General features: G+C 37.4%; 4 protein-coding genes and 1 pseudogene across 6 annotated transcripts; 3 read left to right on the forward strand and 2 right to left on the reverse strand.

Annotated features, from left to right (window-relative positions):
- Nucleotides 1–400: 400 nt before the first annotated feature.
- On the forward strand, nt 401–7,094 carry LOC120012325. Of its 2 annotated transcripts, none has more exons than XM_038863690.1 (11): nt 401–1,062; nt 1,543–1,644; nt 2,569–2,754; nt 2,859–2,970; nt 3,045–3,078; nt 3,196–3,230; nt 3,384–3,418; nt 3,505–3,657; nt 3,813–6,295; nt 6,520–6,606; nt 6,784–7,094. In XM_038863690.1, exons 2-11 carry the CDS (start codon nt 1,574–1,576, stop codon nt 6,849–6,851), a joined length of 3,264 nt encoding a protein of 1,087 aa, XP_038719618.1. In that variant the 5' UTR covers nt 401–1,062; nt 1,543–1,573; the 3' UTR covers nt 6,852–7,094. The 2 variants fall into 2 exon arrangements, with proteins under 2 accessions (XP_038719618.1, XP_038719617.1); XM_038863689.1 differs by having other exon boundaries at nt 402–1,062; nt 6,517–6,606.
- Nucleotides 7,095–11,902: 4,808 nt separating this feature from the next.
- On the reverse strand, nt 11,903–14,400 carry LOC120013681 (annotated as a pseudogene).
- An 18-nt stretch (nt 14,401–14,418) lies between these two features.
- On the forward strand, nt 14,419–16,198 carry LOC120013682 (cytochrome b-c1 complex subunit 8). Its single transcript, XM_038865572.1, has 2 exons — nt 14,419–14,624; nt 15,998–16,198. The coding sequence occupies exons 1-2, from the start codon at nt 14,455–14,457 to the stop codon at nt 16,044–16,046; spliced, it is 219 nt and encodes a 72-aa protein (XP_038721500.1). The 5' UTR covers nt 14,419–14,454; the 3' UTR covers nt 16,047–16,198.
- A 1,266-nt stretch (nt 16,199–17,464) lies between these two features.
- Nucleotides 17,465–19,694, forward strand: LOC120013944 (60S ribosomal protein L10-like). The gene is made up of 4 exons (XM_038865932.1): nt 17,465–17,619; nt 18,156–18,657; nt 19,156–19,237; nt 19,422–19,694. Exons 1-4 carry the CDS (start codon nt 17,610–17,612, stop codon nt 19,491–19,493), a joined length of 666 nt encoding a protein of 221 aa, XP_038721860.1. The 5' UTR covers nt 17,465–17,609; the 3' UTR covers nt 19,494–19,694.
- Nucleotides 19,695–20,760: 1,066 nt separating this feature from the next.
- Nucleotides 20,761–22,675, reverse strand: LOC120012293 (methylesterase 17-like). 2 transcript variants are annotated; one of them, XM_038863643.1, is made up of 4 exons: nt 22,189–22,668; nt 21,960–22,100; nt 21,451–21,585; nt 20,761–21,186 (listed from the first exon to the last, which is right to left on the reverse strand). In XM_038863643.1, exons 1-4 carry the CDS (start codon nt 22,429–22,431, stop codon nt 20,896–20,898), a joined length of 810 nt encoding a protein of 269 aa, XP_038719571.1. In that variant the 5' UTR covers nt 22,432–22,668; the 3' UTR covers nt 20,761–20,895. The 2 variants fall into 2 exon arrangements, with proteins under 2 accessions (XP_038719571.1, XP_038719569.1); XM_038863641.1 differs by lacking the exon at nt 21,451–21,585 and having other exon boundaries at nt 22,189–22,675.
- Between the last annotated feature and the right edge of the window lie 696 nt (nt 22,676–23,371).

A 23,371-nucleotide genomic window follows, 5' to 3' on the forward strand; every position in this document is an offset into this window, starting at 1 on the left:
ATAACGCAAACACACGTTGGATTGAATAAAATGTCAATGACTCATCTTTTAAATTACAATGATAATAGAAATATCTACGAGACTTAAATTTACCATCTTCACTAAAATTAACGCGGTCAACTTCACTATATCAACCCGCTATTTGGAACTGTGGTTCGATGTCTTGATTCGTGAATACAGAATCTAGTAGATTTCACACTTCAATTCATTTTCATTCACAAAAATGAAATCTTCTAACATAACACAATTTATCTGGAAATTTACAGGTTGCAAAAGATAACGCGGATGTTAACTTTACAGCTATAGTTGAGTTGTAGCCCTCATGATCAAAATTGCTTCTGCCTGCATCACAGATGACTAGTACATTATTATGTTTGAATCTTCTGGTTCAATCAAACCGACTAACTTTTCTTTCAGGGTCCGCTCCTCTCACAACTGTTCAGCTGGTTTGGGTGAATATGAACTCTAGGTGCATTGGTATTAGACAGAACCTCTAACTGTAGCTTGCAGTGCTCAACACCTTAATTTTCAATACCTTTGTGTTCTGCCAGGTATTCAATGAAATAAATTGTTTTCCGCGGCATGTTTGAGAGCTGGGTTTTCATGGCTGTCATAGTAGTCCCATGAGAGTAGAATGAAGCGGTGGAATCAATTGCGAATGCCATGAGGCCCATGAGTAGAATGAATGCTTTACGCTTTGTCAACCTTCCTCTCTCTTCCCTTACCATTTTTTTGAAGCATTTCAGATCTTTTGTTTTGCAAAATAAACCAACATGTTTGACAAAAAGGAGGAAAAAAAAAACTAGTAGTGCGTGACAGCACGCGACGAGACGCTGTTGTTGTCGATGTCGTGTCGTTGGATTCTTGATCGATCAACGCAATCGAAGAAAGCAAAGCGCCATTATTATTTTTTATTATTTATTTTTGACGTTGGCTGCTGCTCTCAAGGCTCAAGCTCACTCCTTTTTTCCTTTCAGCCCCTCATCTTTACTTTTTCTCAAATCGTAGAATAAGCTTGGAGCTTCACACTCTCAGTTCAAGATCTCTCAATTGGAACAGTAGGTAAGTTCCCTCTATCTATCTCTCTCTCTGCTTTACTTTTGTTGTTTGGTTGTTCTTGAAATCCAAATCTTGCAGTAGCATTCTTAACTTTGAATGAATGTCATCTGTCGGTGGTGCCTTTTTTGGATTTGTTTGGTGGGTTTGGTGGGGGCTTTCATTTGCCAGATCTGGCTTCAACACCGTTGCTTCTATGGCTAAAAGACACCATCTTTGTTGTTCCCTTTGATGTTTCTGTATCATGTTAAGTATCACCCTGTTGTGGAATGCACTCACTCTGAGTTTTTGTTCTTCTTTCCTATTGAGCCTGTGATTTGATTTTTCGGACTCTAGTTCTCCCTTGGTGTCTGCAAAAATGGCTAATTTGCCCAAAATGTGGGTTCTTTGAGAAGCCTAAGCGACTCCCACTTCGATTCCATTTACCAATCCGGGGTTCTTTGGAGGCATGCATTGTTAATGGGTCCTTTTGTGTTTCCCTTGCAGGTGGGTTTGTGTTTGAGCTGAGCTATTGCAAATGGAGAGTGGAATAGAAGGTGATGCTCCTTTAGATTATGCGACCATTCAGGTTTTTCCAACTGAAAACAGGTTAGTAAGCTTTTCGGCATGCTCTATTTGAGATACTAGATGATTCTTGGTGGGTAGTAGCGGTTTCTTAGCCCTTCTAGGATATTTAGACAAAATTTCAATGATAATAACTGTTTCTTATGTTGTGACAATCATACAGTCTTAAGAATGCCCTCACCATTGATGCTTATTAGTTTCGTTGATATATTGTCATCAAGGCTTTAATGCTTTAGCTTTTGATATTCTACCTTTATATATGAAAACATTTTAGCATTGATTTCTTTGTTAGTTCATATAGCCATGGTATTCATTGCGTAATTCTCAGTACGAAGAAGGGCCAATATTTGTTAAGATTTCTATGGAAATTATTATTTTGAATGTAGATGTGAATCTATGTTTGTAAGTGGGAATAAAAAGACCTTCCTTTCGACAGACGTTAACTATAATGGAATCGTTATTTCTTATTGATGCAAACTGATGTGTTGGACAGATTTCAACATCACATGTAATCTGTCCTCGGAACTTCTCATGACACTCGCACATCACCTTTATATTTTAGGAAGATGTGTGATCGTATCGATTTCTTATGCTACTTTATGGAGGGTTCTTTGACAAATCACTATAGTTATAATATTTTCCAAATCAATGGTTCTTGTGCAACCATGCACTTGTGAAGTCACGGCCAAACATACTTAGGAAGTAGCTTCACTCTACAAACATGTATAACTGTTTTGGCATGACTTGATTTTTGGTCAACACACTCGCGTGAGTAAAGTTGGCCTCATGGATTTGCTGTAGTATAAAGTATGTTGCTGATAGTGTTAGCCTCCACCTAGTGTATCAGCGTTCTAATTCTGGTTTGTTCTATGTTCTGGAGCAGATTTTGTTTTCTTTTTTTCTCTTGGCATCATATAAAGCACTCTAGAATCTCAACTTGTGTTTTAGGTATGAAGCTTTTGTTTGCGGTAACAACAAAGTAGAAAAAGTGTCTAATGGGCCACTGGAACAACTCTTGCCACATTTATCTGGAGTGAACGATTTGTATGCCAAAAGATCCAATTCTACATTTACCCTTGAACATCCAGAAGAATTCAGTCATTTAGCATGGTTCACAAAATCAACTTTAAACAGGTTCTCAATCATTTTTCTTTTTGTGTACCATGTCTTTCACCGCCTTTTATGCACAAATTATGATTGCCTCTGCTTTATTGATTAGTCCTTATATATTTTCTTAGATTCCTGCAAATTGTGGCTTCTCCGGATTTTTTAAATACTGCCAAGGGTATAGAAGGAGAAATATCTCAATTGGAAGCAGCCAGAAAATTTCAGTTATCTTTATATACACAGGTCATCTCTTGTGTGCTTTATTAATTTACATTCAAATATATAGAGTTTCTCACCAATGAGATTTCTTTCCTTAGGGCCGCCAGAATCTGTCTGAAGGACTGGACGCAGGTAACATCAAAGAATTTTGTTCTTTCGCTGCTCTCCTCATATTTGGTTGTTTGCATTTCCATATTTTGGACTTTCAAGTTCAGAAAATAGTAACGTTGTTCTTTGTTCTTTCTACAGGCTGCAATACAATTGATACAACGACAAATCTGAAAGTAATGGCTGTCTCCACGATTTCTTATAATACGTTTCTCTTATTTCTAGTTGGCCTCTTCTATTAACTTAAGATGAAAATTTTTCTTTGTTGCATTTTTTTTTTTGACTTCCATTGATAGTAGCAACTAATATAATTTATTACGTGTCAACAGCCTGAAGTTGATAGTGCATCATCAGACGCTTCAAAGTACGTTTTCTTGATTGTGATTTTTTATTAGCTCTCATTTTGTCAACGTCCCTGGCTCCCTGCTAAGTTATTGATGATACTATCAGGAATGAACTGTTGCGAGCTATAGACTTGAGACTCACAGTACTAAGAAAGGACTTAACTGCAGCTTTAGACCATGCTGCTGGTGCCGGCTACTCATGTAAGGAAATCAGTGAACTAGTGGAGTTCTCTGGACATTTTGGAGCAACAGATTTGAAGTAAGGCAGCCACCAAAAAAATTTGTCCGGCCCCTTCCTCATTTTTTTTTCATTTTTATTAGCATTTAAAGAACTTAATTTGGTTTTTTTTTATGTCAATAATTTTTTGTTGAACAAATATGACCAAAATATATCCTTTTGGTATACTCTTTCAGGAACATTCTCTGCAGGCTTTTGGCGGTGAATCAAAATATTGATTCTGATGACCACGTAAATGAAGGCAAGTCCTCCGTCACAAGTAATGTACATAAGATGGATAGCGACATTCAGACATCAAAACCAGTAAGGTCAGTAACTGCAGTAAAATATGGTGTGTCCCCGGCAAAAGTTGCAGAGATTGAGAGGCTGAGCTCAACAGAAAGTGAGGTGTCTTCTGACGATAGTGAGGAAAATAGAACATCTGCAGACAGAAGTCGAGCTCGCATAAGATCTGCATCAGCTAGACGGTCAGCTTCACCAATGCGAAGGATTCAAATAGGGCGAACTGGTTCACGCAGGCCAAATTCACTCACTGTGAAGAGCCTTAGTTATTATCCTGGTAGAGAAAGGTCAACATTTCATAGTGATGTAGCGGCAAATACAAGTGGAGATGAAGGATCCGAACAACTTAGTCAGAAACCTGAGAATAATGCAAGGAGCCTAACTGTTCAAGCTGCAATAAATCTTTTTGAAAGCAAACAGAAGAATCAAACTGCAGATGTTCGTAACCGGCTCTCATTGACAAACATCTCTCTTTCTGCCAATAAATCTGTGCTGAGAAGATGGAGTGCAGGTATGGAGAAATCTTCATCTCAAGGCGAGATGGAAGTTGCTTCTGAAGACTCTGATACAATGATTACCAATGGTGTGGATGGAATGGGTTCAAATTCTTTGGTAGAAGTAAAGCAAGAGCCTGATCTAATATCAGGACTTCAACAATATCCTGTTGATACTGTTGCCCCAAGTACAGATATTCAAAGAGGAGAAAAAATGGGACCTGATTCTGTAAATATTCAGCAGGAAGCTATGGCAACCGAAAAGGTGAAACCTAATGGAGAATCAACAGCCTCATTAGAATGGAGCCGTCAAAAGGAAGCAGAACTAAACCAGATGATGAAAATGATGGAGGAACAGCCTGTTAAAAACACAAAGCATCAACCTAGCAGAAACCAAAATCTCCCATCAGAGCTTAGAGGTGGATTTTATAACCACTACAAGGAGAAGAGGGATGAGAAACTTAGAGGGGAAAATGCTAAAAAGCGGACAGAAAAAGCTGCACAATTTAGAGCAATGCAGCGAATTCTTGATGAAAGGAAAGCTGAAATGGCCTCTGCAAATATGAATGATGTTGGTAAAAAACTCCCCCTGCGTAAGCCCCAAAACTCTCTAAAGAGCCTGCATCATAATGAAAATTCCAAGAAAGAAACTGCAAAATCTTCTGCTACAAAGAAGGTTTCATCTAAACCATCCCCCTTACCTGCATCTCGTAAATCATGGCCTTCAACACCATCACAAAGATCCACAACATCACCTGCTAAAACTCCTGCTGGCATTTCATCTGGGGGTATTACACCCACACAGAGGAAGTCACAGCCAAAACTCTCACTTCCTCTTACAAGCCCAAAGGTGGAAAGATCCCATTTGCAACCGAGGAATCCTAAGGAAAGCCTGCCCGTTAATAACAAGAGTTTGAAGAGTGTGAATGAGAAAAAGCAGCAACCAGTGAAAAAAGTTGGCAGAGCTGCAAAAGCCAAAGTTGAGGTTTCTTCTAGAGATTGCTCTGGTGTTGTTCCAGCAAAGCCTAGTTTCTATAACAAGGTGACTAAGAAAAACAGTGTAGTGCCACTGGAATCAAAGTCCATTCCGCGTAAGGGATCTGGCACCGGTTCTAGGGTAGGTCCTCTTGTCGAGAAGAAAAAAATTTCTTCTAGCTTAGAGGATTCTTCAAAAAACTGCATGACTTTGACCAAATCTCAGGAAAATGAAGTGGTTGTCAAAACTTCTGCCGAAATGTGTGAGGATCATCATGATGCCCCTGTGGAGTCAGAAACTCTAGCAAGCAGCACACAGAGTTGTGATGAGATGGAGAAGTGTAACAATGAAGCCGCTGAAGTACATGATAACTTCCAAAATATGGCAGAGCCTTCATTGGAAATTCAAGTGGAAGAAGAGTTGACAATCTCCCCCACTGCCTGGGTGGAAATAGAAGAGCAAGAAGACCTTCCTCATCCTGGTGAAGACTGCAAATCTCTGCTTCTGTCACCTGCCAATGGTGCAGCAATTGGATTGCCAAGTACTCGAGTCCGCCATTCTCTTTCGCAGATGCTGCTAGAAGAAAGTAGTGAACTCGACAACATTGATTGGGGAAATGCGGAAACTTCTACTTCCAGTGTCTCTGCAAAGGATGCTCCCAAAGGATTAAAGAGGCTCTTGAAATTTGCTCGTAAGAGTAAAGGAGACGCTACTATAACTGGTTGGTCAAGTCCATCTGTCTTTTCTGAAGGAGAGGACAATGCCGATGAATCTAAAGCTTCAAGTAAGAGAAACACCGACAATCTACTGAGAAAGGCAGCTCTTAGTGTAAAAAATGATGGGCCACAAAGGAGTTTGCCCTATGGAGGAAATGAAAGATATATGAATGCTAGTGAACTTCCATCTGGTACATTTGCTTCTTGGTTCTACTCTCTTTTTTTGTTCTGGTTTTGTGCACTACATCCCATTTTTTTGGAAGTATTTTCATGATTTGACTTGGACACTTAAAGGTAGATAAGATAAAAGGAAATTTGCATACATTCCATCCTTTCTAGTTTTTACGACATTTGGAAACATGTTCATAGTCCAGCATCTCATTTTTATGTATAATTGATTTTTTGCCTGCAGCAGCTCAACAAAATAGAAGTAAATTTGAGGCGCAAAGTTCCCATAGGTTGCGTAAAGGCAACGGCCCAGCTTCAACCTCTGCGACTAAAGGTCAGCTTTCATTTATATATTTCATTTCGCCTGTTCGTGTTATTTCCATTTTTTCTTGCATTTGATGTGTAGTAATGTTAGCTTGTCACTCTCTCTCTTTTCCGCATGTTTCGTCGAGTTTTTGAAGTGATCCATGTCAGTTGAATCTATCATCCTGATACCGATTTTCTGTTTCAGGAGCGAAGTCATTCTTTTCGCTTTCGGCATTTAGGGGAAGCAAACCTAATGAAGCAAAACTTCATTGACTGTGAGATGATTGTGGAGAATAGGTCATTAACATTTGCTTTCACCCAAAACCATATCCATATGCAGGCTATATGTGGCTCGACAAATACACTTTTATGTGATTGTCATGTAGATTCAGTGTCAACTTATACCAGTTAGCTAGCCTTTCCCTGTATAAGAATCACTGAATTGTTATGCAAGTCGGTAAGCCTTGTTAACTGTGTTTAGGGTTTATAATATCAAGAACTGTGTTTTAGCGCAAATAGGCTTTTCTTTTCAACCGACAGACTTAAATGAATCATTCCCAATACATGTATATAAAGAACCATAAAAAAAAAACCAAACAAAATTACTTTTTTTTTTTTTAACCTAGAATTCTCTGGTCTAGCATGCCGGTTGGACATTCAATTTCACCATTCCAACCGAATTAGCCATTAACCAAAGCTGAGGTGAGAAAGAACTTGGCGTTGACTTCAAAAGAAATGTGGAGATAAATAATCACCTTCTATAGACTACAGTGAAGGTTCATCAGGGCAAAAACAGATGGATGGCTTTTGATGAAGATCTAAGCTTAAGGATGATCGAGCTAGAGAACAGTAACAAACTGTAAACTTGCACAGAGGCTTACCATAGTGGCAAGTATTTCTGACTGGTAGATGAGGGAGTAGGCTTATCCATATATGGCAATTGCATGTTGGAAAACAACAAAGCTAACAAAGTTGTATTAGAAAAAAAGAAGTAATTAAATACACAACCCAGTACAACATACATTTCCAAGAAATATTGAACTTTAAACAAGAAGAGTAAGAGATATAGAGACCAACACCTTGAAAACAACTCCACATAATGGGCAATATTTATATAGGGGTTGGGGTTGGGAGACTTATATGATTCTTTTTAGGTAAAAAAAAGGGATCAAATTGTACTTTTCACCCTTGATGAACACAATAACATTGTAATCACCAAGTCCCAAACTGGCCATTAAAAGCAAGCAAAGCAAAGTCTACTTTTACACTTTTTTTTTTAAAAAAAAAATCAGAATTAATGGTCACCACATGCATTTGATCATCATCTGCAAACAAGAAAGAATGAAATACTTACAGAGAAAGAAAGAGGAGCTCCCTTCAGTCCAAGCATAGAGAAAGAGAGATCAAAGAAGTATCTCCCGCATCATTCACACAATCGCAGTAGTAAATAATTCGATCAAGTACTAGGTGCTTGAATGAATGAGTCGGCAGATACTTTGATCCCCTTATTTTTTCCAATATCCATGAGTGGGCTGAAGGAAGCTCTTTCTCACTCTCACACACACCATTCTTATCTCTCTCTTCTACACACATATATATCTTTTGAGATAAAGACATTGATAATCATCATCAGATGGATGATGATATATATACACACACATGTATAGCACATGATATGAAGCTCACAAAGGGAAACAAAGAAGAAAAACTTGTTAAGAAGATTGGACAATATTTGGAGGTCTTAATTAGTATGGGAGGAATCAATTATTGTCTCAACAGTACGAAGATAAGATTGCATGTATGATTACTGTACCCAAACAAACCAACAACATGATGGTGGTGACCATGATCAAAAGTGTTTTTTTTCCCTCCTTACTTTCTTTCTCTAGCTTTCTTAAAATTTCCGGTACCAGTCATGTAAGTTTGTTCATTAAAGGAAATTCTAATCGACTAATTAAGCATGAAATCATCATCAATTAAATTTACCCCAAAATCCATTAATTGGTAATTTTAAGTAGCTAGAGTTGCCCTAGTGGTAACCTCCTCCTTATAATTTGCACCCACCCTCCCTCAACACTGGTTATAATCATCATAAACAGAAAACCCAACTTAAAATGTCTACAACTATATATATATATATTAGTACTATTATGCCTTAACTAGTATTTTCAATACCATTAAATTGATCTACATATAACAATGATGAAATTTTCTTAATTTCCAGATTCTTCTTTGCAGCTGCAAGTAGGTGGAAGGAAATAAACAAAGAAACTTACCCCTGACAAAGCATCAAATGAAATATGTAATGAGACCCAAAACTGATCTAATCATAGACATATATGGAGCAGCATATGCACAAATTTTAAAAATATAACATGAATTAAAAAAAAAAAAAACAAAAATTTACAGCTATTCCATATAATTTATATGAAAACCCTAAAACCTGCAAGTAATGTGGGGTATGTAGGTGAAACCCTAATCCCTCCAATATTCATTGAGCCCACTCGCAGTCCCAGTTCAGCAGAGAAATATATATTAAAGAAAGAAACAAAGTATGAGATGACTTGAGAGAAATATGTAGTACTGATAGCAAAAAATAGAAAGAGAGAAGATGAACAGTGACTGACTGGCACAAAGTGAGAAGAGAAGATGATGATGATATGATGGGTCATTGTCTTCATCAGAGTCCTCACACATGAAAAAGGTTCTTTCTCTCTCTCTCTAAATTTCAGTGAACTAGTGAAGCACAAACAATCTCTCTCGCTCTATCTCCTTCTCTCTCTCTCTAATTGCACATATCACATATGCTGCCTATTAGGGCATCACTGAATTATTGGGGATAATTAATTTAATCTGTTTGAAAAGACATATATAGTATAATAGTTACATATATGTTTTGGGCTTTAGGACCACAGCTGATTTCATAAAACATACGACATAGTGATCAGGCCTACCCTAACCCAAAAACTTCCAAAAATTATGATGCACATGTCTATGTCTGCCGTTTATTTATTTATATGTATACATTTTATAGTTTACGATTTAGTGTTTATGAACGACTTGGATCATAATCTGGTTGGTGAGTCTCTCTGTGACCAAATCATATGGACTCTAGAGGTTTTGAGTTCGATTCTCATTGAAAGCAATATCTTTGCATTGACACTTATTGGGTTTGAGTCTAACTTACCATATTCGTAGGAAATTTTTGTGAAAAAATTTAGTGTTTATGACAAATAATGTAGATTTTGTAATGTTCATAACCTAATAGAGAGTGTGGGATCAATGGATATATAGTATAAATTATACTAAAGGAGCTTGTAAATACATGTTTTTCTCATGAATGTATGCGATCCAACTTTAAAACTTTACGACTTTTTAAGTCAGTTTTGTCACCTTTTTTTTTCCCTTTAAAGGTAATATGTCAGTAGATTATTAGCTAAAATATGTGGGAATAGGTCTAAAGAACAAGAATTGGCCTTGTATAACCTAAATTGATATAATTTGAAACGGATGAGAAGAAGTAGTTGAGAGAGACTTGATCCAATTCATTTGAGGTGCGCTCCATACCCGAGGCCCGCATGACTTTGTCTTTTAAAAGGATCCTTGAGAATTTGAGGGTGCATGGCCCACTGCGATACAACTTGAAGTATGATTCCCCTTTTTGGCTCATTTAGCTCTTGGAGTTTTGTTCTTCCATAGGTCATCAATAATTGAGAGTTGTTAGATCTTGACTTACAAATCATTTTACTTTTCCTCAACTTTAGTGTTAGATCTCGACTTATAAATCACTTTCATTTTCCTCAAACTTTTCTGATGTGGAATTTTGATGTGAGACATTAATTTATCTTAATACTCCCTCGCACTAGTGGGATCGGTTATTCAATACCCAACAAGTGGATTATAAGTGTTAGGATCCTTGTGGTACCCCCTTAATTTGTGAGCAGGGGTGGAGCCAAGAATTGATCATGGGGTGGGCTGACGCATTTTGGTTTGTTTAGAAATTTTTTGCGGGGGTTTGGGGGCAGCGCCCCCGAAATTTTTTTTTAGGGTATTTTACAACAATACAACTTATTAAAATGATATTATGGATGAAAATTCATCTCAATATTTGGTATCATAAAGTAATCCAATAGTTTAACATAAATACATATTAAAATTGATGAAAATTAATTAAAGACCATGTAAGATACAACTAGAACACGTAAGTATTGTTATGTATTATTGTTTAATATAAATAATAATAGAATGAAAACGTAAGTATTGTTATGTATCATTCATTACCATTAGGTAATAAAACATCATAGTCTAAAGATACAAACATATATATATATATATATATATATATATATATATATAGTGTATATATAAGTATATATGTATATATATATATATAGTAATGTATATATGTAGTATATATATGTTGTAGGATATATATATATATATATTGTATATATATGTATAGTATTGTGGTGTGGGGGTTGGGGGGACTACAGCCTAGTGTAGTCCCCCCTCCCTCCGCCCCTGCTTGTGAGTGATCTAACCATAGGGACATCCGAACATCAGAAAATATTCCCAATAGGTGACCCACATAGGGAGGTAAGTGAACCCGATATTGTAGTTGGGTGTTGCTTCGATACCATTTTATAATTCGGAGAATTTTAGAGAGATGAGAAGGAGCTCAATAAAGTTTTACCCAATCCACCTAAGGAAGGTAAAGTTTGACTCAATTCACTTGAGGCATTATCCACTCAAAACCAAGGTAACCACCCTTTTGTTCTCGTAAAAGAAGCTCAAGAATTTGAGGGTGCATAGCCAAGTCAATAAAAAACTTGAGGTATTGTCTCCTTAGCTGCTTAAAAGACCATGCAGATGTAGTACTGTACGTGTTGTCATTTTGGAGAGTCCAAACATTAGCTGGCAAGAATAAATTCTGAGTCTTCACCGAACATATCATGCCAACACTGTTTGTTTGTGCTCAGACCACATTTCATGTACGTAATTGGTCTTCAAACAGCAATGGCATTTGGCCATTAAATGACTCCATTCTGGTCATAGTGGAAATCAAAGAATCCACAGCTAGAGAGGCTTTTCAATGACATGCACTGCACCACCACACATTTCCTGTCAATGAAAACGCAAGTTGTTCCCACATCCCTCCTCAGTGGGGGGCAGCAGCAGTTCCCATGGGCCACAAGCCCATTCATAAAGATCATTGTATGCTTGCTACTGTAGTTGCATAGATATCCGGGTGTTTCGATTACCAACTATATTATATTATGTACATCACATCACATCTTTCTTTGACGAAAAACAAAAAAACAGAATAAGCAAAGATTAGACCCATACCAAGTTTTGAGTTGAAGCCCTGCACAATACAAAAATGGCAGTGGACTAATTACAATGATAGAGGCACTCTTTGTGCCCTCCTATGGATATTATGGTCATAGTTTACAAACCACAGCCTCTAACATGGTATAAACAAAGAAAATGAAATTGTAAAGCCTCTCCAGTGGTCTTCCAACTGCCTTATTTTCCTGAGAGCATCAACAGGACATTCAAAACCCACTTTCCCCTGTGAACAAGCAAAACTGTTTACATTCAAGCCTTTGTCTACGCATGGAATCACAAACAAAAAATAACGCAGAACTGATGATGGAGTTGGTGAAGACCAAATGGAAACAGAGCACATATGCAGATTAAATGTGGCTGGAGTTCTAATTCCTGCAAATATGCAGTGCAAAACGGGGATGTACAAAGAAGTTAGAGGATTGACCATCACATCTAACATAACCAACTATAAAAAGTGAACCTGAGGCTCATGAATAATTTATGTAATGGGTATTTACAATGAAATTGCATGTTAGGCTATTCAATCTAAACATAAAACCAAAGGATAAGAAATGAACCTGAAGCTCTGGTAGATCAACCCGCATGAATGGGTGGTTCGTCTCCATCTCTTCCTCAATCGTTGAGGGGATGGTGGGGAGACCAGACCAGCTTGACAATGCTTTAGAGCCTATATGATAACTTGTCCTTTATTTTTGCATTGTCTGGCTCAACTGTCAGAGAAAACTGCAAATTCTTCACAGTGTACTGTAGAGATAGATAGGAAGTTCAATTGATGTTAGAATGAAAGGAAAATGCATACAAACTTAAGATAGGCTGAATAAAAAAGTAAGCTTACTGAAAGTCAAATTCAAATGAGTACCTAACAACTCACCACCCTGCTATGCTATTTTCACAACAAACGGGCTCGAGCTGGTGCACAGATATCTCTCATCAACAGCTTGCACTAAATGCCCAAATAAGAGGGACTTCACTCACCACAATTTGTTAATTTCTATGCTAATCTGGGCCAACACGATAGGTATGTATATCATGTAAATAGAATATAGAACTCACATAAACACTATAGGTATTTCCATAGCTAAAGCCAAATCTGCTCTGCAAAATTGTTTAGGAAAAATCAAACTTCTTCCAAATTTCTGGTGTAACTATCTTAGAGATAACTCTCTGTTTGTTTATCCCATTTTCATGTGCCCATCAAAATGTGTCCCCGACCAAACCTCCACACATATATCAAAATGCGAAACCCCCCAGATAAATTCTGGGGCTCCCTTAAATTTTGGTTTGTACAATTTTAGACTAAGCTAGGCTTGGTGATGGGAAGTCAGGAAGCGGGATGGGGGAAGATGTAGGGGCAGAAAACCTGTAATCCCTCTACTTCATGGCCACAGTAAACTTGCGTGGGCTTCAGCAAAGAGTCCAATGTTATATACGACGATTGATAAATCTATTCCCATACTCATTCTCGTAAACCAAACACTTACAGCCATCATTCTCATTCTGATTACAGTTCCTACTAAACATTTACACAATCATTTCACTCCATTCCCTTCCTACACTGTTTCATTACCACTCCCATTCACGTTCCCATTTGCATTCCTCTAAGGAAAACAAACATAGCCCTGTTATTTCATAAAAATAAGAGGAGACGTGGAACTTGGGTGAAGGCTAAGTTTATAAATGAACTCAATCACGGTGTGTCAGTTTAAGCATAAGCTTGACATATACAAACCTGTATTCTAGTCAAAAAGCAAAAAGACTAGCTCAAAGATAGACAAAGTTTTACTTCCACCCTATAGATTCAATCGGGTTCCCAAGCAATACCATTATAGATAGATTATACAAATTATGAGTAATATGCCCCCACCAAGTACAGCAAGTAAAAAAACAAACCATGGAGAGTGAAGACACAATATCTTGACATCAGCCCCGAGTAACATCCTATCACCGCCACTTTATCTGTGCAACTGCAACCCTTTACATTGTCAACTGAACCACCGTCCACAATTCACCCAATATTACAGCAACAGAGAGCATATGATAGAAAAAATTCCACACTAAAGGAAGAATCTTCTCAATGTCAAGATGAAATGAAAGGGAAAATTAGGAATTTTAAAAATAGCAGTAGAACATACCAGTGATGATGGGTGGTGCGGACAAACTTGAGTTGGGCGCCATGGTCTGTCGCAGCTTGGAGAATCTTTTCCGGCTCAACAGGATCCACAACTTCTGCTTCTTTAGCACTCCCATCGACGATCCTCAATTTCCGAGCAAGACTCGGCACAGATGGTCGCGAAAGACACGTCGGCAAGGAGAAACACGTGGCAGGCAGACAACGAGACTCCTGAGAGAGAGAAAAAAAAGGTACTGTTTGGTTAGGGGAATAATGGTACGCTTACAAAGGTTAAGAGAGCAAATCTGTATTGGGTAACCCCCGTGCCCAATCAGAAGCGGAGTCCCACCTTTCTTCTCATTTAGCCATTATTGACCTAATTTTCTCGGGTGAATTAGAATCTGAAGGAAAGAGAAGATGGGGAAGCAGCCGGTGAGGATGAAGGCGGTGGTGTACGCTCTGTCTCCGTTTCAGCAGAAGATAATGAAAGGGCTCTGGAACGACCTTCCCAACAAGATCCACCACAAAGTCTCAGAGAATTGGATCAGCGCCACTCTCCTCCTCGGCCCTCTCGTTGGCACCTACTCGTAATCCTCTTCTCCTTCTTCTATATAATTTATCTGATTTGGTGTAGAATCTTTATGAATTTTTTCAAAGTAAGTATGATCTGATTTCGATCATCTATCCGCTTCTTGTTTCTGTTGAGTTTGGTTCCACAAAACATGAAAAGGACCCTCTTGATGCATCTTCAATGGTTAATATTAGTGTAGCTCCTTGGATGAGAATAATTGGATGTCATTGTTGTTGAGATTGATCTTTTGATAGTCGATGTATTGGTCTTTAGATGGTATCATTATATTTCATGTAATTTTCGACATTGTTATTCAAAGCATGGGTTGAGTGTTATCGAGGAGGTGAGTTGATGCCTAGGGTTCAATCTAGATGTAGAGATCACAATTTGCAAAGAGATTTATTCTATTTTTGCCATTTGACTGTGTAATGTTCAGATTCCTGAAGCACAACAAAAATATTTCATCGTACTTGATGGATAACGCGTGTATGATTCTCTTGTCTGTTTTTGAATTATGTAAGTGTGGTTGATAGTTCTGTTACATGGGATCAATGGAAGGAGGGTATTGCCTATATGTTTTTTAATTATTTATAGGCTTGTCTACGAGGATTTGATTTGCTTGACGAAATTCCGAACTTGCTGGCAGTGGCTGGCAATGATATGTGTGCTTCAGATTCAGCAAATTGAGATGAACTTTTACAAAACCAAATAATGAGAGTTAATTTAGTGATTTGACATATGGCATGGATGCATATCATGCTATGAATTAGTTTCCAGGAACATTGGTACATTCCAAGATTGTTCAAGCTTATTATGTGAGGATTACTGTATATCTTGTTTTTCATGTTAGGATGATTTGGAATACTACAACCACTTGGATGATAGCCTAGTTGGTGAATGAATATCTTTAGGGCCAAACTGTATGGACTCGAGAGGTCTTGTGTTCAATTCCCATTGGGAACAATACTCTTGTGACCTCGCGTTGGGCTTTAGCCCAACTTTCTATGTTGTCAGGTAGAAATTATTTATAGGCCTAAATCGGATTTTCAAGGCAAGGCAAACGTGTATGGTGCCATTCTACAAGTTACCAAAAAAAAAAGTGATTCGGAATATTACCTTCTTAATATGGCCATCTGTATTAGTTTGGTGGCACAACTTCTGCCTTCTTGTTTGATTGTTTGGCTATCTTGTCTCTGTCAATCTTTTGTCGTCCTGAGAATCCTTTTCCTTTTCGATAAAGATTGATGACTGTTGTTAACTTCACAAACACTTGGAAACCTCAACAAATTCCATCTCTTATGTCCGAGTTAAGAATTTCTGAGCTTCTGTATCTTACCACTGTGCACTGCATTGGGTATTTAATTCGTACATTGGCTGTGAATGGTGCAGGTATGTCCAGCATTATGAGGAGAAGGAGAAGTTGGCACATAGATACTGAAGCTGATACTTTCCCTTTTATTGAAAGAACTGTGTTGATTTCCCTCTTATTCTGGATGAACTAATTTGGTCTTGTGAAATTCTGAATTGCATTCAATAGACACTGCATTATTAGTGGTCGAATAAAGTTCATTAACATAAGTTGTGTTATTTTAGTGGTTGAGTAGCAATAAGTTTTCACACTAAATTCATGGATGTGTCCCAATGTATTAGATTGCTTGAGAAGATACTATGGGCCCATTTGGTGGAGTCGTGGGGCTTAAAATGATACCATGGGTTTGTCTGGTAGAGCGTTTTATAGTCTGATATAAGTTTGGAGCTACTTTAGAGTATGGGCTCGTCTGGTAGAGCGTTTTATAGTCTGATAAAAGTTTGGTGCTACTTTAGAGTATGGGCTCGTCTTGTAGAGCGTTTTACAGTCTAAACAAAGTTTGGAGCTTTGAAGCTACTTTAGAGTATAGATTTGTTTGGTTTAGAGTATAAGGTTCGTTTGGTAGAGCGTTTTACAGTCTGATCGAAGTTTGGAACTACTTTAGAGCATGTATCTCTTAATAGAATTTTTATTTTATTTATTTAAATATCACTTTTTTGACGATTTATAGATTTTCTACTCAACAACAATTTGCATTAGAATTTCGATTTCAAATTAAAATATTAATTTTCTCTTATTTTATTATTATTTGATTATATTATTTAATTTTAAGTAAAGTTTAATTATTTACTAAATATATTATAGTTTATATTTTACTTTTAGAAAAAAATAATTAATATTAATAATAAATAATGAATTAAAAGTAATCAATATGTGTCCAACATTATAGTTAAATGAAAACAAATGCATGCTATATGCATTTGTCATTAAATGGTTGATCGATAATCAAAGCATCCGAATTGAAAGTCATTTTAGAACTACCATTTTTCGTCTCATTATTTTATTATTTCTATTTCTATGAGTTCAATCTTCTCTAGGATAGTCAGAATTAAAGCATTCAAACGGATGAACTAGTCGCACCACACATATACCCCAAGAGTGTCGTTCTTGAAATCTCTAATTTTTATGCAGTATTTTACATATAGATCAGGGTTTAGCGCAACTAATGTGAATGTTCTTATATAAATAAAAAAAATAGATTCAAATAATTTTTTTACTTTACTTAAACGGAGAATAGGAGAAGGGATACGGAAACCAACGAGAGATGATTCGGTTGATAATCGGTCGAGTGAGATATATGTGTTCAAAATTTCGATTATAATGTGACCAAAAAAGGAAAAAAAAGAAAAAGAAAAGAGTAAGGGAAGAGGATCCTAATATGTGTCTATGTGATACCTAATACTTTGAAATTAGACTTAGGCCGTGTTACGGGCCCTATGGTCACCATCAGTCCATCATAATATTCATGGGCCAGAGTTGGCAAAAAAGACCAGCCCACAATTTCTCACCATTCAATCCTCTAGGGTTGAAAATGATCCTTCCAAGGACTATTTAAACCGTCCAAGAGAGAGCTGATTGTATTCTTCTTCCCCATCCCGTAAACCCTAACTCGCCGCACCAGAGAGCTTCGCCATGGGAAGAAGTAAGTCCGTTTTTCTTCCTTCTTCTCTCGTATCTTTATTATTATTGCCGGTTTATTCTATGATAAGTCTGATCTCAATCGTTTTTCTTAGTTTCTGATGTTCTGTCTTCACACACTTATATGAGAGTAATATAACGCGAGGTGTATATGATTTGATTTGGAATCTTAGATTATGGAGCTATAGTACGTATGCTGATGCTAGAACGAATGTTTTTTTTTTTTTTTGGGCTGGAATTTCTGGGATATGTTCTCATCGTGACTCATTCATTGATAATTTAAAATTTGAGATGTCTAACTCTGGATTAATATTTTTGAATCTATAAGCGTTATGAGCTGTTATTTCTCTGGTTGGCTTAGGATTGCTGTGGTTTACAGTTTCTTTTTGCTGCCTCCTTTTCTTTGGATGTGCCTCTTTGGGTGCCTCTTAATAACGTGTTTCTGAAACAATTGCTTTAGTCTGTTGTAAGAAGAGGTGATCTTAGAGAACGAGGGCGAGAGTTTGTGGTCTGAATTGGTTTTTGTGTCCTTTTTCGTAGGACCTGCCCGTTGTTATAGGCAAATCAAGAACAAGCCATACCCCAAGTCAAGGTATTGCCGTGGTGTTCCAGATCCCAAGATCAGGATTTATGATGTTGGGATGAAGAAGAAGGGAGTCGATGAATTCCCTTTCTGTGTCCACCTTGTGAGTTGGGAGAAGGAGAATGTGTCAAGTGAGGCACTGGAAGCTGCCCGTATTGCTTGCAACAAGTACATGGCTAAATTTGCTGGGAAGGACGCATTCCATTTGAGGGTGAGAGTGCATCCATTTCATGTACTCAGGATCAACAAGATGCTTTCATGTGCTGGGGCTGATAGGCTCCAGACTGGAATGAGGGGTGCATTTGGGAAGCCGCAAGGGACCTGTGCAAGAGTTGACATCGGTCAGGTCCTTCTTTCTGTTCGCTGCAAGGACAGCAACAGCGCTAATGCACAGGAGGCCCTCCGCCGTGCCAAATTCAAGTTCCCTGGCCGTCAAAAGATCATTGTCAGCAGGAAATGGTATGGATTTGTATTTTATTTGATATTTAATCCTGCTTCTCCGTGGTTTATAGGATTTTGTGGTTGATTCTTTCGCGTAAATTAAAACTTTTGTGATAGTCCTCTGGTGCCGGTTTTTAAGTTGTGTTTTAGGTCTGATTTCAAACATTTGCTATGATTTCGGGGACAGTTTTTTGGAACTTGTCTTAATGGAAGTTGTTTAAATTTGGAACCCTGATGATGTAGGAACCATATACTAGTCCTACCATAAAAAATCCTTTTGACAGGTTACTGGGATTTTATGTAGTTTAGGTAACCTGTAAATTCAATTTCACTTGTGAGTGATTCCTATTTCCTAGCTCTACCTTGACTAACCAGTGGCAAACATTTCCTAATGCAATGATGGTGTTTCTTATTAATTTCACATTTTTTTAAATGAGAACCCTAGGCAAGCAGATGCTGTGCTTTTTAGGAATTTGATTGAGGATTATTTCTCATTGTTCTTGTTGCCTTCTTTAGGGGATTCACCAAGTACAGCCGTGCTGATTATCTGAGGTGGAAGTCTGAAAACAGGATTCTGCCAGATGGTGTCAATGCAAAGGTAATCTATAATGGTGTGAAAGCATCCTTGAAGCAGATGTCTTGTTTAGTGCATTAATGCCCAACCCACCTCCAAAACTTTGTGCATGTTATCTGATATCTACTTAACAGCAACTTGGGTTAATTTTGTCCGACTTTTGTTTTGTATTTTAACCATTTTCTTCCTCTGATTATTCTGTTTGCAGCTTCTTGGATGTCATGGACCCCTGGCAAATCGTCAACCTGGAAGAGCCTTCTTGGATGCAGTAACTGCTTAGATTTTGTGCTACCTAAAACAGAAAAAGGATGTCTTTTGGAGACATTTATGGGCTGTTGTTTTTCATTTACTTGCTTTTGGCCTTGTTGAACTTCTTTAGATTTGCGAGCGTGTTAGCAGATTATATTTGGATTCGAGTTTATGTGTTAACTGTTATTTCCATACTTTGCACTTAATTCAGTGTCCATTTTCTTTCCTTAAATGGGGTTTTATCCAACTTTTGGTAGCTAGTATTGGGTTAACTCTGAATGTGTGGATTTAGTCAGGTGTCCATTTTTAAAGAATGGATGTTTTGTGCAACTTGTGAAGTTGAACTCTTATCAGTGGTTCATTGAGCTTAAGGACTTTCATCTAGATAATTTATGTAGTGTCTTATAATCTGCTTATTATTGGTGTAAAGGATTGGTTGTTTTAAGCAAAGCAATCCTACTCTTGTTCAAAGGAGCAGATAGCCAGAGAGACGAATGGTAAACCACAAACTGTCGACTGCAGCCTAAAACATGGAAAATCAGAGGTCTAAATGTCCAGTGATGAAGACGAGTGAGAATTAGAAGTTCGGTTCTTCTTCAAATTCTTCAGGGACAGAGGTGGGGTACTATTTTTGATCGATATTGTCGAAAAAGTTTCTGCCTCTCCTGAACCTAGCAATATCAAAACCCTCATCAAGAACCATTGAGAAGGGTCTCCTTCACCTTAAGCGGCATATTATCATCGTATTCAACCCAACCCCTGCAATTCAAGGTCATCCTTTTCGTCATACCCATCTCGCTCCAACACTCTCTCTTCTTCTTCTTCCCCTTTCCCCCAAATGGGTTATTCAATTACCTAAGCTCGGCCTCCCATTTCCACTCTTTGGAACCTAAGCTGTTATTCTCTTCCTCGAAATGGGGTTTTACTCGATTCCTCTGTTACCATAAACGGCAGTTTCAAAGCATAAGCGGTGTTGTTTTTGAATTGCCGAGACCTTTGATGGAGGCGGAGACGAAAGAGTTTTCCGTGAAAAGGATTGTGGTTTCGGCTTTCGTCGCTTCTACGTGACAAAGATTTTGATTTCGACCTCCTCGATTTGATGTGATGCCTGCCTAACCATCAACGTACGGGTAGTTGATTGTTTTGTAGATGCGGCAGCTCTCTGCTTTCCGGTGTGTGCAGTCTGGCCATAATTTTTTTCGAGGAAAAATTATTGATGGATTATATATATATCCAAGAAGTATTGATGGATTAACGTGGTGACAGTAGACAGTAGATATGATTCAAGGAAACATAAATGGAAAAGAAAGTAGTATTGATGGATTATATATATATCCAAGACCAAGAGTTCCCTGTAGTCTTCAATACAATTTGAATTACCACAACAAATATTATAATAGAATTGAAAATCATTTACTAATTAAAAGGATGTGTTAATTTGAAGAATGTCCAATAGATGTTGCAGCTTTGAGAAGGAAGCCAAAGAGGAGGAAAGGAGAGGAGAAGAAGGGGCTGTGATCAGTTTCCAGCACAAACACCTCAGCTGGAGGCCATCTCTTTATCATTGCATCTTGTTGCTCTGCCTTCACTACATTATCATACATTGTTTTTATGTACACACGTGCCACACTCTCTGCTCCTTCATCTTCCATGTCTTTGAACTTGGCCCCTGTCAATGCCATTAATGGGCCTGGCCTCATCAGCATTGAAGCTAGGGCACAATCCTGCAGTTACAAAAAAAAAAAATTAATTAACCTTGTCCAAATTAAATAGAATGTTCATTCAAATAAACATTTTCTATACTTTGGTTACGCTTGGAAAAGAACATTTGTTGGCATTGAGGAGGAGACAATTCAAGAGCATTCCAATAGAATTAATTGAAATGCTCTCGAGCCATCTCCTCCTTAATTGCCCGAAAAACTGAATAATATCTTTAATATGTTTGGGTTGAAAAATTCAATAGATATGAGATTGAGAGGAAGACATACCTCATGAGGACTCATTTGGAAGCAAATAGGTCTTTGGTATTCTTTTTTAATAATTGCACTTGTTGGAGGTTGACCAGTTCCCAGTCCAAATCCTAACTCGAACACATCACCAAACCCTGATAGATCCGGCACTCCCTACAAATTTTATAAAACAACAGACCTTTTCACATTGTCAAATGTGTTTATGTAGCCTTCGCATGTGTCTTTAGAGATAACTACAACAATCCCTACCAACCAACTTATCTAGTTGTCATATATATATATATATATATATAGAGAGAGAGAGAGAGAGAGAGATGAATGCTTATATATTATCTATTGTCTTTATATGTAACAAAGTCTTAACAAGATTTGATGTGCAGTAGTGAAGTGCCCAACAACCAAACACTTGGTGAAGACAGTTGTCATACAGTACTACTGCACAATCATTGAAAACCATTATAGCTAGGAGAGAGAGGGAGAGAGAGAGAGAGCAAAATAGTAAAGAGAGAGAAGTTAGAAAATTTTACATCTCTGGTATCTTCATCTGTCAAGAATCCCAACTTGATCATGGTTGCTGCAACATACACGGCTAACCTTATTTTCTTTGGGAACTTGTGTGTGACCTGTGTCACACTAAGCCCTCCTGCACTATGCCCCACCAATACTACCTGTAATCCATACATCCATACAGTCATTTTATACAAAATTAGTGTATGTATAGGTTGTTGACATTAAATGAATGAATTGAGTATATACCTGTTCATGGTGAGGCAAAGAAGACATGAAATCCAAGAGAGGCTTGTTGTAATCATCAAAAGAGAGAATGGAATTGGCATCAGATGGGTCAATTCCTGCACTTTTAAGGTCAATACAAGTGACCTTCAACCCAGATTTCTCCATCAGGCACTTGATTTTGTACCAACACCAACTCCCAGAACTTATTCCATGTATCAGAACAAAGTGTATTGCAGGATTCATGGCTTTTTCTACTTCTCCCATCTATGGTCTCCTCCTCTTCAAACCCACTTCTTTGGAGACGACTGATTTAATTGTCAGTGTGTGTATCTATATATATGAATATACATAGTTGTGTATGCCAGTGGGTAGTGATTTGATCAATGGCTGAAGTTGGTCACAGGTCACATTTTGTTGGTGTATTTTAAAAATAGAAAATAATATACAATTGATTAATTTCTTACCTTAATCAACTTGTTAAATGTAATCTCTCAAATCTTAAATACAAGAGGAAATAAATATCATTTGCCTACAACTCTTTAGTTGACATGGTTAAGCCATATCCTCGAATGACAAAAATATGCATTTGGTCCCTCAATCATACTTTTAATTTCGTTTTTGTCCTTAAAATTTTTTTACTCTTAAAATCGTCCCTTAACTATTCAAAGATACCCGTTCGTCCCTCAAATGATTCTGGCATCATAAAAATCATACGTGGCATCCCAATTGGCGTAATTTTTACACTTGTCAGTCAACTTGGCTTAAAGTTTATACCTGTTATCTCACAAAATCTCAAAATTCTTAAATCTTCAAAATCCCCAAACTATTTTGTTGTATAATTTAAGCATTAAAAGTGCTAAACAATAATAGTTTATGGATAATATCGATCACGTTTGTCAATTAAGATTACTTCGATATGTCAAATAGATATCATGTTGGATTTTTCTGGCTACTCTCTCACTTAAATGACGAAATAGATACCTTACAATAGTTGAATGACGAAGTTAAGAGTAAAAAAAATTTAAAAACGAAAATGAAACTAGGGTTACAATTGAGGGACAAAATATTATATTTTGCCTTTCCTAAATTGATAGTGGAAGAATGGAAATCCATAAAAGGTTTGAATTTGCCACTGCCAACACAATTTGAGAATCGTTGGGGGTCCTTCCCAATTCCACCCGAAAACAAAAGATATAAAATTAAC

This window comes from Tripterygium wilfordii, chromosome 13, assembly GCF_013401445.1.
Source record: "Tripterygium wilfordii isolate XIE 37 chromosome 13, ASM1340144v1, whole genome shotgun sequence".
NCBI lineage: Eukaryota > Viridiplantae > Streptophyta > Magnoliopsida > Celastrales > Celastraceae > Tripterygium > Tripterygium wilfordii.

What these genes read in the sequence shown, in the direction of transcription:
- LOC120013944 (XM_038865932.1), top strand. An exon ending in ATCATTGTCAGCAGGAAATG is followed by an intron (nt 18,658 to 19,155) that starts GTATGGATTTGT and finishes TGCCTTCTTTAG; the next exon opens with GGGATTCACCAAGTACAGCC. An exon ending in CAGATGGTGTCAATGCAAAG is followed by an intron (nt 19,238 to 19,421) that starts GTAATCTATAAT and finishes TTCTGTTTGCAG; the next exon opens with CTTCTTGGATGTCATGGACC.
- LOC120012325 (XM_038863689.1), top strand. Translation starts at nt 1,574, where the DNA reads ATGGAGAGTGGAATAGAAGGTGATGCTCCTTTAGATTATGCGACCATT. An exon ending in GTTTTTCCAACTGAAAACAG is followed by an intron (nt 1,645 to 2,568) that starts GTTAGTAAGCTT and finishes CTTGTGTTTTAG; the next exon opens with GTATGAAGCTTTTGTTTGCG. An exon ending in TGCTAGTGAACTTCCATCTG is followed by an intron (nt 6,296 to 6,516) that starts GTACATTTGCTT and finishes TTTTGCCTGCAG; the next exon opens with CAGCTCAACAAAATAGAAGT.
- LOC120013682 (XM_038865572.1), top strand. Translation starts at nt 14,455, where the DNA reads ATGGGGAAGCAGCCGGTGAGGATGAAGGCGGTGGTGTACGCTCTGTCT. An exon ending in CCTCTCGTTGGCACCTACTC is followed by an intron (nt 14,625 to 15,997) that starts GTAATCCTCTTC and finishes TGAATGGTGCAG; the next exon opens with GTATGTCCAGCATTATGAGG.
- LOC120012293 (XM_038863643.1), bottom strand. Translation starts at nt 22,431, where the DNA reads ATGGGAGAAGTAGAAAAAGCCATGAATCCTGCAATACACTTTGTTCTG. An exon ending in CAGATGAAGATACCAGAGAT is followed by an intron (nt 21,586 to 21,959) that starts GTAAAATTTTCT and finishes TAAAATTTGTAG; the next exon opens with GGAGTGCCGGATCTATCAGG. An exon ending in TCCAAATGAGTCCTCATGAG is followed by an intron (nt 21,187 to 21,450) that starts GTATGTCTTCCT and finishes TTGTAACTGCAG; the next exon opens with GATTGTGCCCTAGCTTCAAT.